Source organism: Tetrao urogallus (genome assembly GCF_951394365.1).
Source record: "Tetrao urogallus genome assembly, chromosome: 6".
Classification (NCBI taxonomy): Eukaryota; Metazoa; Chordata; class Aves; order Galliformes; family Phasianidae; genus Tetrao; species Tetrao urogallus.
The window spans coordinates 23172633-23186251 of NC_136819.1; the positions used below are offsets into that span (position 1 = coordinate 23172633).

Genomic DNA, 13619 nt, shown 5'->3' on the forward strand with positions numbered 1-13619 from the left:
ATTAATATATTTGTTTTTTAAATCATTATGCATCTTAGCATTCCTCAAGAAACTGGATCCTGCTTATCAAGTGGACAAAGGACAAAAGATTAAATTAATGGTCGAAGTTGCCAATCCAGATGCTGATGTGAAATGGCTGAAGAATGGACAGGAGATCCAAGTGAGCGGCAGGTAAACAAGAACAGGAATACAGTAAGAAATGGGCTGCAGCACGGACAAGGTGGAAAAACAAGTTATTCCTAGAAAGACATGAATAAAAGGATAAATAAAATAGGGAGCTGTGAAGAAATCTACATGGTACATAAATTTGGGGCGAGTTTACTGTTCTCACGGCTGTTTCTTTTCTTTCCTGTGCTCTATCTACATGTGGAATGGGATACTCACGTCTACCTACCTAGCAAGTAAGTTCTCTAATTATGCTCTACTGTTTATGTATCCACTTTTATGTATCATATATGTATGATATGGGATATTCTTTATTGTAGATTGTTTGTAAAACCTAATTCCAATGATTTGATGCTAGAGCAGTGACAAGAAATTTTAATGGCAGCCACATCTGCCGTATGGCTGCATTAGAAAAGCATGCAGACTAACCAGCATGCCAACAACATTCACAGGAGTTTGTGTGTGTCAGTTCAGTACGAAGAGTTCTCCATAATTCCTTGTGCTCATTTGTCAAATTTTTCAAATTTCTCATGTTTCCACCCACTGTGCTCAGACAGGGATACAGGGCTTAAGTCTTTATGTATCTTGCCATTGATGTGAAAAAAAGTGTGAAGCTTTCTTTTCTGCCTGGCAGTAGAAGACACCAATTGAGTCCAGAAGAGATACTCTCTGATTACCCTTACATTCTTTTTTCAGATACATTTTTGAGGCCATTGGGAATAAGAGAATATTGACCATAAACCACTGCTCTCTGGCTGACGATGCAGCCTATGAATGCGTGGTAGCTGAGGAGAAGAGCTTCACAGAATTGTTTGTAAAAGGTGAGCAATGGCAGATAAAGGAAGGAGATCCCGCTCTAACATTTAGGATCAAATTGTTGTCAAATCCTTCTTTATTCTCAGACGTGTCAATCTCAAATGAAATTCAAACGCATGAGCAAAATCTGAGCTCTATTAAAGCAAGTATTTTTCTTAAAGTTAAATAAAGAAAGACTTTCCCAGCAGCTACATCTGAGAAAGCACACAAAAAGAGCACAGTAAAAAATTATCATTAATTCTCATTTGGAAATTATCCATGTTTACCAACAATAGGGATAGAAATTTACTTTAAAAATCAGATTCCACTCAAGAGAAATATGTGCCTCAAGCTTCATAAGAAAACTAACATACCTAGCTCAGAATTTTGAAATATGTATGAAAACTGATTAATCTTGTATTTTCATTTTGTCTCACAAACCAACTATCAAGAGGTCATCAGATTACATTGATAGTGATGATCCAGCACAGAGAGCATTACTTTTTATTCTGCCAGGGGTTTTACCTGCAAACTGATTGACATTTACCTGTGGTGTTCAGTCTCTCACAACAGTGTTTTAATCAAGGCCTCTTCATTTCTAGAGCCCCCGATCCTGATCACTCACCCCCTGGAGGATCAAATGGTGATGGTTGGAGAGAGAGTGGAGTTTGAATGTGAAGTGTCTGAGGAAGGAGCTACTGTGAAATGGTAAGGGAAGAAGAAAGAAACAAACAAAAAACAACAACAAGAATCAGTAAACAAATATCAAAAAATATTCCTCCATTGCACATCATAGGATCAGCATTTTTGGAGAAGAGCTATGGAATAAAAAAGAATGATGGCATCCTACAACACTGATCTCAGAAAATAATAATAATAATAATATACCATCGTCCTATACTTCAAGAACTAAGGAAGAATTCAGAGGCCAGAAGATTACAGAAAACAAATTAAGTGTGGATATTTTATAGTCTCTAGAATTTCTTTTTCTGTAGCTACAGGATGCTACTGATTCCACCAAGCTGTTAATTTTCAAGTTTTCTAAATGTTTGACAGCAAAATCTAATTACTGTGCAGATTAATCAGATCTGTATTGTGATGAGCTCTGATCTCCTCAGTTGCAATTAGATTTTTTCACATCAGTAAAAAGTTAGAGTCTGCTGGCACAGAGAGGGAAGGTCATTGACTGATTTTAACATATTCATTGTGGTGATTCTGCAAAGCCAGACATTATGCATATGCAGCAAGTGGGATTAAAATGACAAACATTGTAGCCATAGAGTTCATTTGGCTGGACATTCCAGCTGGGGGAAAGCTGGAAGGTTTGTAATGCTCCAGCAGGCACAGCAGGCAGTCCTCACATACCAGGCCTTATGCACACTGTTCTCACTTCATTTCTCTACCAGATGAAATTCTCTTGTGCTTGTTAACAGCTTCAAGCACATGGTTATCAAATGTTCCCACAATGCCCATTACATTCCCGAAAAGCACTTTCACACATCTTCTCTCCCAAAGGAAGGAACTGAGAATTTAAATGGAGTCCAAGAATTGCTATAGCATATGCATTACATTCTTAAAACCAAAGCACGGGCACACACACGCTATCATTCAGGAACTGTTTACAGATGCCTGGTCACAAGAGATGGGGACAACCATATCTGTCCCTCAGAGCACAGTGCAGCTGCCACACTTTGATCCTATGCCTTTGAACAACTCCCATACATCTTGCCGAGCTGTTATCAGTGGGATGGGCATTTGGTTTGACAAGAGCAAAGGAGCAGCTGTCTGCCTGAAATGCAGCAAGTGATCAGAGAAACTCTTCAATGCATAGCAACAGAAAACAGTGCAGTTAGACATTTACACTGTACTTCACCATTTTTACGTGAGGCTCAGTCAGTGCTCTTTGGCAACAAAGACAAGAGAAAGAAAAGTCCAGGAAAAACATGAGACGTGGTATGGAGAACGAACTCCAGTTTCACGTCTTGTTAGGGAAATGCTCAACAGTTTAAGCAAAGTAACAGACAGTAATGAAGGGAACCAGTTACAGCTCTTGTATCCTTTAAACTCAGGAGATGAAGTCACAAGCACATGGACAAAGAAATACATGACTTGCACAGGATTTAAGAGGCTTCTAGCATTGCCATCAGACTAGGGATTAGAGAATTCATCACATGAGCCTCTTTGTAGTAAACAGGAAAGAATGTTCTCATAACCATCTGCAAAGACTTCACATTATTCTTACAAAATACTACAGAGTACTTATTTCTAAACTTCAAATGGCTTTGGAAGTAATAAAATTTTTGGAGAAAAAGATGTAATAAAACGCACAGTTTTGACTTCATCTTTCCATGGCTGAGTGCTGGAGCAAAGAGCTGCAATGAAAACAAACTATAGCAAAGTCGTAATAGCAATAAATCCCAGTGCCCCCACTGTTACATAATTTCTCTGTCACAGGTATCTGCAAGTAATTTATGACGGTCTTTTAACCAACACTTACACTGTTCTATAGAATCTTCCTCTTACATCTTAATTATCACTTGACCTTACTGCTTCATTGCTTGTTGCCAAAAGAAGGGCTGTAATCATTCCACTACTTTCAGTGCACTCCTAAATCAAACAAAAGATAAAAATACTATTCTCATCCCAGGGTTTTAAGACACTGTTCAATGCAAACGTTCTATTTTCATGAAAGAGATCAAGTGATCTCATTCTCTCCAAAGCGCTAGACTAGAACACTGAGATAGCTTTGATGAGCACATGTTAATCTGAATAGCTGGCAGAAAAAATAAGAGCAATAATACAATACAGAAGGCAACTTTCTGTTATACTAAAAGCATAACAAAACATTTCAATTTATGTTCTGCAGAGATATTGGAGTACTTCGAATATTTTCAAATAACGATGAAAAATATAAAAAGCTACAAAAGCAGAAAGTTGAAGAAATTCCAAGTTATTCTTTTGGAATCGATGTTATTTAGGATTAAGAACAGGAAAGCTTTAAAAAGTCTCACATATTTTTGTGTGACCTTGACTAAACAGCTTGAATCCTCTGTGCTTGTTTCCCTTCATGATGACTGGAAATTACAATAATTAGATTTCCTCTCAGGCTGCCCTGTGAAGCTTTATTTAGTATGTCTTAAATATACTGTAGTATCCCTGAATGGAAGGAACTACAAAAATTTTAAATATATCTTCATTTAAAATCATCTTTATTTTTTCTTCTTTTACGGATGCCCACAAATGATTAAATTATAACAACTACAATTCACATCAGGAAAATTAAGACTAAGGTAAGTCCTGATTACCATATAGCAGAGATTTTAAGATTGTACTTTCACTGCTGGTAAGGTGTTTCTTCATCCCTGTATTTTCTACAGCATTTAATGTACGGTTATGTATCTACAGCATATGGATAATACCAAACAAGGAATTCCCTTTGAGTGAACTCTCTTGGAACGCAAGTCAAATAACCAGTGAGCACAAATGGTCAAGCTAGAAGGATTTTGTTCCCTAGCAGTTCTGGTTCTGCTAGCATTTGTAAAATAGTCTCTTTTTTTGCTAACTCTAAATTTTACAAAGATTGGATTTATCTTGTGACTTTCAACACTGAGCTGACTCTTACCCACCTCTTCCACCCATAGAAAAATGACTCAACACTGTTTGGGATTGCAGGGAAAAGGATGGTGTTGAACTGACACGGGAAGAAACATTCAAGTACAGATTTAAGAAAGATGGAAAAAAGCAGTATCTAATTATTAATGAGTCAACCAAGGAGGATAGTGGACACTACACAGTGAAGACAAACGGTGGGGTATCAGTTGCTGAACTAATTGTACAAGGTAAGTGCAGATATTACAGAAGCTGGAAAGTGAAAACAGGCTGAAGATAACCTTCTCAAGGATAGCAGAGAGGGGTAGCAAAAGCCTTACACCATGGAAAAAAAAGTACTTCAGAAGCTGTATAAGGTTTGATAATAGAGACCTCAGGGAGAACTCAGACCTACATGCCAGATGTAACAGATACTCTGATACTAACAGGTGCTTAGCTCCCAGCCCTGTTAAAGCCTCGCATGCTGTGGATTTGCCTTCGTATTTCACCTTTACACAAACAGTCCTAGTTTTTTCTACTCAGTAAAGCCATATCAGCTACTCATTAACAGCTATTCTTATATAGTTGTGTGTATTGCTTATTCTCACAAAATCAGAGAAAAAGCTGGAAGTTTATCAGAGCATTGCGGATCTGACAGTGAAGGCACGTGACCAGGCAGTCTTCAAGTGTGAAGTTTCTGATGAAAATGTGAAAGGAATCTGGTTGAAAAATGGAAAGGAGGTGGTGCCAGATGAAAGGATAAAGATCTCCCATATTGGCAGGTTAGTCTTCTTTCAGAAAGAATGTACAAGTTTCAGTATTACATTACAACACACAGGAATTATCATCTCAGTGGGGGTGGGAATATAAAACAAGACTTCATCCTAGCTACAACTAGAAGGAAAAAGTTAAAACCTTTTCATGTGCAATAAACACATAGTCACTAACTTGTTTGGCAAGTGTGTTGGTACATTTTGTGTTTATGGTATCGGTGGAATTCATTTTCAGTTTTCATTTAGAGATCACATTTTTCTTGCTATTGAAATCATTTAGAAAACACATTTGTAGTAACTTTAAAAATTCCAATAGTGCTTAGACAGATGAATATAGCTATATATCTATGAATATAACACTTACCCTTCAGAAAAAACAGTGGTCTTCATATGTAAAAACATTAGAACATACACAATTGCACCATTCTTAGCAGTTTTTTAGCAGCCTAACTCTTATCGGAAATGAAGAACAAGATCCATAAAATACATAAATAGTACACATTAGGTAAATTCTTCCTTGGTACTCCCTTTCTGTCTTCTGTTTTGAAATTTTATTAATAAAGGGATGCGACATCAATTTTTAGCTTGTTTTTCACAGTTCATTCTAATTACAAGCTTGATCAAATGAAATAAGTCAGCAGTGATAGAACTGCTCTTCTAAGGGTAAAGGACCAGAATAAAGATTAGAAACCACTTCCTCTATTCAGAGTAGACTCTGCATTTACTTTGAGAGGTCCACTCACAGACACTGCGCTGAGATTGATTTACCCAAGCAAACACTGAAAGTGGAGCAGTCCGCAGCTCTGGCAGCTCTTGATGTTAGGGAAAGGGAAGAACAAATGGTAATGTTTGCTAATATCTTATAGTCTGCACCTTGTCTCTTGCGATAGCCCCATTTTTCCTGGAAAAGTAGCATAAGGGAGTGACACATATTTGTTCATGTTTCCAGGATCCATAAGCTAACTATTGAGGACGTTACACCAGCTGATGAGGCTGACTATTCCTTCATCCCTCAGGGATTTGCCTACAACCTTTCTGCCAAGCTCCAGTTTTTGGGTAAGTTATCTTAGCAGATGAAACGGAAATTCCATGGGGATAAAGAGATGGAATTAAACATGGTTCTATCAGGAAGGAGTGTGGAGAATATCCTTCCTACAATAAAATTGTTGCATTACATTGGTTTTCCCTGTTATTTTGTTATCATTAGTACATTGTTTTAAAGAGTCTGTTTTGCAGTTTATTTACATTGATCTGTAGATGCATATGCCCTCTGATAATGTAATGATTTTTTTTTTTTTAAATTACTTTTTGGATGGAGATAGTGCAAAAATTCTGTTTTCTGACCTGTTTTTTCTACCTCCACCTTTTTTTTTTTTCTGCAGAGGTCAAGATTGATTTTGTACCAAGAGAAGGTAAGGACAACATTCACTACTCATATGCAACTAAATATGTTTTCAACAGCAAATGAAACTGTATTTTCATTTTTGATGCAAGACATGAGTATTTACCTTCTTCTCATACACAACACTCAATTTTTCTTTGCCTTTCCTAAAGAACCTCCCAAAATCCATCTGGACTGCCTGGGTCAATCCCCTGACACTATTATTGTGGTGGCTGGGAACAAACTGAGATTGGATGTTCCCATATCAGGAGATCCAACACCTACTGTCATCTGGCAGAAAGTGAACAAGGTAATACATTCAATGTATGGGAACTGCTGAATCATGGCCTGAACCTCTGATTGATCATCTGAGGTGAGCAATGAGTCAGCCATGGGAGCACAGGTGAAGGCAATTCACCTGTGCTGCTGGAAGGAGGTGGAGCCTGGCTGCACCTCTCCTAGACGCATTTAAGAGCTGACTACCAGTGGGGAAGGATCTCTTCTGGAGATCCCCTCCTCTGGAGTTTGAGAGTGAGCCCAGCATAAGGGTAAGCTTTCTATCTATTCTCTTTTGGTATAATAACTGCTTAACCAAACTCTCTGGTATATTTCGTAATTATAACATCTGTACATTCATTGATTATACAGTTCAATAATGACAGCGTATTACAACAAGATAATCTAACACAATAGCTGAGACAAGGAAGTCACAATGGGAGATAAATTTTCTTTTTCAAGTCTATGTTTGAATTAAAGTTCTTAATAACAAGTATTTTCATGTTCCTTTATTTTTTTTGAACTCATTAAGAAAAAAAATAGCTACAATACATGTCTTTTTTTGTTGCTGTTTTTGTAGGAGTCACTTTGAATTGTTCTTTTTAGGAACAGTTGCCTCTTCCATCCAAAAGTAGGTGTTGTATACATATGAGCAGATGTACATCTATGCAGATAGAAGGATACCATGCAGACTTATTCTCTCAATATCTAAGAGAAAAATAGAGGACAGCTAAAGAGGGGTTACAAGAAAGAAGGGGACACTCTTCAGCACAGTCTGTTGCGATAGAACAAAGGGAAAAATGGTTTCAAACTAAAAGAGAGGAGATTTAGATTGGCTATAAGGAAGAAGTTTGTTGTTTTTTTTTTTTTTTTACAATAAGGGTGGTGAGGCACTGCAGCAGGTTGTCCAGAGAGGAGGTGGATGCCCCATCCCCAGGGGCACTCAAGGTCAGGTTGGATGGGACTCTGAGTACCCTGACGTAGCTGTAGGCATCTGTCCATTGCAGGGGAATTGGACTAGATGACTTTAAAGGTCCCTTCCAGCTCAAACAATTCCATGATTCTATGAAACAAAAGACCATTGAACCATGATCTTACCTAATATCATGGGCATGTTCTGGAGGTGACAGTTTCTTTTTTATAGTCTAAATGATTCTTCTACAGTTTGTGAAGAACAGTAGTTGGTATAATAAGAATAGAGAACACTTGCTATTTGCTTAATCAGAGGAATTGGAAGACATCAAATAAAAAGATGAGAATCTTGACACCAGAGTCTAAGTGAGCTTCTTTTATGGCTACCTCAGAGTATCCACACCCCTCACCATCTGTGTGCTCTTGTGCTATATCTAGTACAAAAAAATGCACATAATATTCTACAGCATCATTACACTTCCCATAGGTATCATAGAAAATAAACTGATACAGACAAAAATAATACTGCCAATTACATTCATTTCCTCAGTCTCATTTCTTCCCAATTTTGTAGCATTCTTTAAGAGAGTGGGAAATTTAGTATAATTTAGGACTTATTTCTGCAATACAGAATTAGTACAGACCCTAACAATAAAAGCCATTCATCTCCTTTTTTTAGAAACCAAGGGCAATTTTTCTGCTTCCCTCATTTGCCAGTTTCTTTGATGAAATGAAGGTTTCTCTCACAAAATGATGATTGAGTATCAGACAGACCTTACTACTTCTAAGGTGTGAAGTCCCAAAACACAACTAAAGGAAGCTGGGCTTGATATGAATGCTGTATAGCATGTGCTAACTACTAAAATTCTAAACAGACTATATAACAGCTTCAGAATACATTAGATGATGAATTACAGTCCTGACTATATTTCAGACTGTTAAGACGCTTATATGGGCTTACTATCCCACTATTACATTTTTGTCATTATAAATATTACCACAGGACATACACTGATTTACGATCAGTTAAAATTCTATTTTGGGAATGTCATGCATTTTTGTTTATGAAGCTGTAGATTTGGTTTTGCTGACTTATCCTTCCTCTAAATCACTGCAGTCTGACGTATCTACTTCCTTTCCTGCTTTTTCATTTTATATGTTGATTTCCTTCCCAGTTCAGTTTAATTTTTCACTGTGCTCTATGATATTTCTCACACCTTTATGTTCAAGCACCCCAGTGTACCTATGGACTCTTCTCCTGTCTTGCAGAAACAGCTTTCATGTTCTGCTCAGAAATATTTATCTTTCTGTGGTTTGTTTATTTAGAAAGGTGAGCTTCTTCAAAGCAATGAAGATTCTATGACCCCCTCAGAAAACAGCAGTGATTTAAGTATCGATAGTAAGGTGAGTTCCTTATTTATGCAGACACAGAAACATGCCTAATGCTTTCCATTTCAGTGGTCCAGTTTGAAAGAAAACAAAATTCAAGTCAGTAGAGTTCAAAACTGGTGAAGTAAATAGCACAGCCACCCATCATTCTGCTCACAATGGCAATTACCAAACTCTTTGAACAAGCAAAACAGAGCTAGCGAGTGATTTTAGAGTAAGATGCTGATCAAGAAAATCTCTAATTACCATCACATGGTGGCTTAATTACAAGGAATCAAGTTGTTTAAAACTCTTCTCAATCTATTTGTGAATGTTTACCCCTCTTTCTTTCCTCCCCCCCCACTAAGCTGTAAGCTTCAACAATATCCTGAGGGTAAAAAAAAAAAAAAAAAAAAAAAAAAAAAAAAACTTGTTACAGGGTCAGGAAAATAGGCTACGTATGTACAGTGAAAAGAGGAATTTTCCAAAAGGTTTCCTTATTACATATATTTAAGTATTTATATCTTATATATTCTTATATATTTATTTTAAGATTCTTCTGTGCTGTTTACTGGAAAGGCACACATGCTTTGTGAAGTTTCTTGTTTACTGCCTACAGATGTGAAGTATGGAGAGTGTAATAAATGCACAGCAAAGTTCTTCTGGTTATGTTTAGACCTCATAGCTCTGAGAAGAGCAGAAAGTGATCCCATATGGCATTCTTGAGTGACAACAATCACACCGATGCCATTAACAGTAGCAAAAAAAAATATGGCAACATTTTTAGAAGCAAATTGTTCAAATCCATGTTATCCGGTGTAGACACTGTTGAACTAGAATGTTTGCTCATACACTTGAATAAATTTGCAAATCACCTCTAACTTACATTCTACCTGACTGTTGTCCGTGAAACTTCACATTGCCATTATTCCAATCAGGAATTTGTAGTACTTTGTAACTTCTTTGAAATGCAATCATATATGTGAAACTAGCAATGAATCCTAACAACCCAGAGACTTTCAGGTCCAATTTTCCTGGCAATTGCTTGGTTTGAGACACTCTAGCCTCTGTTTTCTCTACATACGAAAAGAATTTGACATCTTTTTAATTTTTTTGATAATATTCAGTAACATTAAGATTTTCACTAACTTACATACACGCTCATTAGGCCATCCCTGGCACAAGTCACACTGATTGTTCCTTTTACTTTCACTTCCCACAGCCTCTATTTGAATCTGAAGGCAGAGTTCGTGTGGAAAAGCACGAAGACCACTGTGTCTTCATCATTGAAGGAGCTGAAAAGGAGGATGAGGGAGTATACCGAGTTATAGTTAAGAATCCAGTGGGAGAAGATAAGGCTGATATCACAGTCAAAGTTATTGGTAAGTGAAAGAGCGCAATAACCAGAGCACAAAAGCATCTCAAGTTCACTGAAATTCTGTAGAATTCCTGTAGAATGTCCAAAGTCTCAGCTTAAGAAAAAAAGCAAAAAGGATCATAAAGGAAGGAATACTAGCAATCCCAGAAATGGCAGAAGTGTTTTTCACAGGAAGATGGCTGCTCCATGAAAAGAACAACTCCCAGTAAAAATCTGTGCTTTCTTTTCATATTTTTTCCAGTTTCAGGTGATCCTATCATTTTATAGATGACATTCCCTTCTAAGGAATATATTTCCTACTAAGATAAGGAAAAATATATATTTTTTTTTTAAAACAAAAGTAATTTAATTCTCTAAGCCATGAACAGCTAATATGGAATAAAGAGGCATGATGCTGTGTGTCACAGAAGAGCTGGAGGAACTTCTTTTTTAGTCAGTAATTGTTATTATATTTGTCATAATAATTAACTTGTTTATTAACTGTCTATATAACAAAAGGTCAGGTTATCAGCAAACTTAAATTGATACAAGAAATTCTTTACATCTGTAGTATTAAAATTTAGGATTTGCTGCCAACGTGAACACTCATCTCATTCCATCTTTTACAAATATCTCCTAAATTAAAATGTGAGATGTGCAGATTTTATAAAGTTCACTCCAGACAGAAAAGAAAACCCTGGAGGAAGCCTCCCATTACAGAATTAACACCAAATTACCAACAGGTGTGAATTATTTCTTGTTTAACTGTATGAGAAAAAAACTGGATGTTTTCTAAAATACTCAGCTGAGTTCTGTCAGTGGTTTGTGGTGGAAAATCCAGTAAATGAGCATGATGTCCAACTGTATTTTTCTTTAGATGAAATAAAGATAAGAGGCATCCTCTGTCTACAAGAGGTCTTACTATATACAAAGGAAGGAAATACCAACGTTGCCTGTGACTCAAATGGGTTCAGTTTGTTTCTGATTTGTAGCATCAGCATGGCAGTCGACTAAATCCCTATTAGTATACAGCTAATTCCCTAAGATCTTACATTTTGCAAATGTTTACACCTGAAAAGAAGAGGAGAGATGAATAATCAAATGGTACTTACAGGAAAACCATCCCAACCTGGAAACATTTTGATGAGGTTTTTTTGAGTAGGACTCCCTCTGCACTAAAACAATGCATTCTACTTTTTTACCTACTGCTGTAATCTGGTAAATCCACACAATCACTTTCAAAGCACCACAGTGATGGAAAAAATCTTATGCCCCTAAAACTATTTGGAAATTCCTCAGGATGGTTGGTTACTTCAGGTTTAGATTTATGATATGGAGGGAAAAAAAAAGTTAAAATATTTAATTGGTTTGTAAACGGAAACAGTAACAACTCCCATGCATTCTGACATTTCCTTCAGATGTTCCTGACCCCCCAGAAGCTCCCAAGATCAGCAACATTGGAGAAGATTACTGCACTGTGCAGTGGCAACCTCCTGCATATGATGGTGGGCAACCAGTACTGGGTAAGAAATGCTGAAATACAAAGTCCCCAGCAGTCTCACCTATAATATTTTTTTTCTGCTCCTTTAAAATGATGCAGAAGGATTTCATACATTTATTCACACTAGGAAGGCTCACTAATAAAGCAAAGCTTCAAATCCATCTAGAATCTGGCCCTTTGATACCAGGGTGATGGTGCCCCCTACCTGTGCTGTTTGAATCAGAGAAATATTTTGGCAAGTCAGCCAAGTAGAAGTTGAAGCTAAAAGAAGTGCCACTTCAATGTCAAGACTGAAACCATCAGTCAGTATAGAGGCCATTGGACTTTCTTAGGAATAACAGAGCTGTGGCTGCACTGCTCATCAACTCTAGCAGTCTCAAGCTCTTATGCAAAACATGTTTTTGTGTTTTTTATATAAAAAGCTACTTAATCCTATTCTATATACAACTACATATGATGAATCACAAATACAATTCAATCTCTTCAACAATTTTAAAACGTGTACTAAAATCCAGAGGCCAAAATCATCATGTGATGCAGTAAAAAAACTGACACAACCAAGAATATCATCGGTTCCACAGTAAGCCCTCTGTAGTTGACAGTGTTTTTTAGACAAGACACCCTGTGACCCTCAAGAGAAAAAGAAAACAAGGAAGAGTCTTGGTCAGTCCTAGGGAAAAACATTCCTCTGAACTGCAAGTGTAGCAATTTGCTTAATTAAGATCACTGTTCAATAGCCACTCAAAGAAACCTAAAAAAGCAAATTTAAAAGACAGGAGAAAAAGATGTACATATTCTCACCTGTCTCCATATTGTTACAGATTTAGACATCCTTCTACAGTCTGTACTGTCTGTATCTAGCAGATGCAGAAATTAACACCCTCTTTTCCCTGTTACATACTTTTCGTGGGGGTCTCATTTCTATATTGCTAAAGCAGTATATTTATCATGCATTCTATGCATTTGGGAACACAAGCTGCCCTATCAAATATCACCAACAGAAACAGCATGGTCTTTTTCTCTTCTTTTTATCTATTTTAATTGCAATTCAATGGTATGCAAGTTCCTTCATTCTGACAGCAAATTATACCTACTGAAAAATGAAACTGAGTTGCCAAACTTCTCCCAGTTTCGCAGACATGGATAAAGAGAGAAAAAGCAAAAACACCTATGTCACAGGTTTTTTGCTACAGAATTTGACTTCGTTTAAAAAGCCACTGAAAAGAAGTCTACCAGAAGTAACTTTTAGCATTAGAAGTGATCATACAACCTGTCACCTCAAAGGAGCTTTCACCACTCATTTCACAAAACGTTCTGTAAACTCCCATGCTTGTCTTGCAGTTTAACACTGACAGGAAAGGTTACTGATGCAGGATGTCTGTGCCTGCTATGCCTATCATCCTCCATTTCCCTTCAAGCCCTGTGAGAATCATACTTCTCAGGTATACTAAAGGGGCATCTGCAAGTTTGATAGCCACAAACTTTGTGAACACCATGGACTGA

At 37.0% G+C, this 13619-nt stretch overlaps 1 protein-coding gene across 1 annotated transcript in view; it reads left to right on the forward strand.

Moving 5' to 3' along the window:
* Positions 1-13619, forward strand: part of MYBPC3 (myosin binding protein C3) — a gene marked incomplete at both ends in the record, with an annotated part of 55194 nt that overhangs the window by 23486 nt on the left and 18089 nt on the right. Inside the window, 11 exons of the mRNA XM_079537433.1 lie at positions 39-171; positions 862-986; positions 1563-1668; positions 4633-4799; positions 5165-5330; positions 6271-6377; positions 6704-6733; positions 6876-7012; positions 9217-9294; positions 10481-10640; positions 12034-12138. Of these exons, the coding sequence (XP_079393559.1) occupies positions 39-171; positions 862-986; positions 1563-1668; positions 4633-4799; positions 5165-5330; positions 6271-6377; positions 6704-6733; positions 6876-7012; positions 9217-9294; positions 10481-10640; positions 12034-12138 (1314 nt within the window). The remainder of the gene's footprint in view (positions 1-38; positions 172-861; positions 987-1562; positions 1669-4632; positions 4800-5164; positions 5331-6270; positions 6378-6703; positions 6734-6875; positions 7013-9216; positions 9295-10480; positions 10641-12033; positions 12139-13619) is intronic.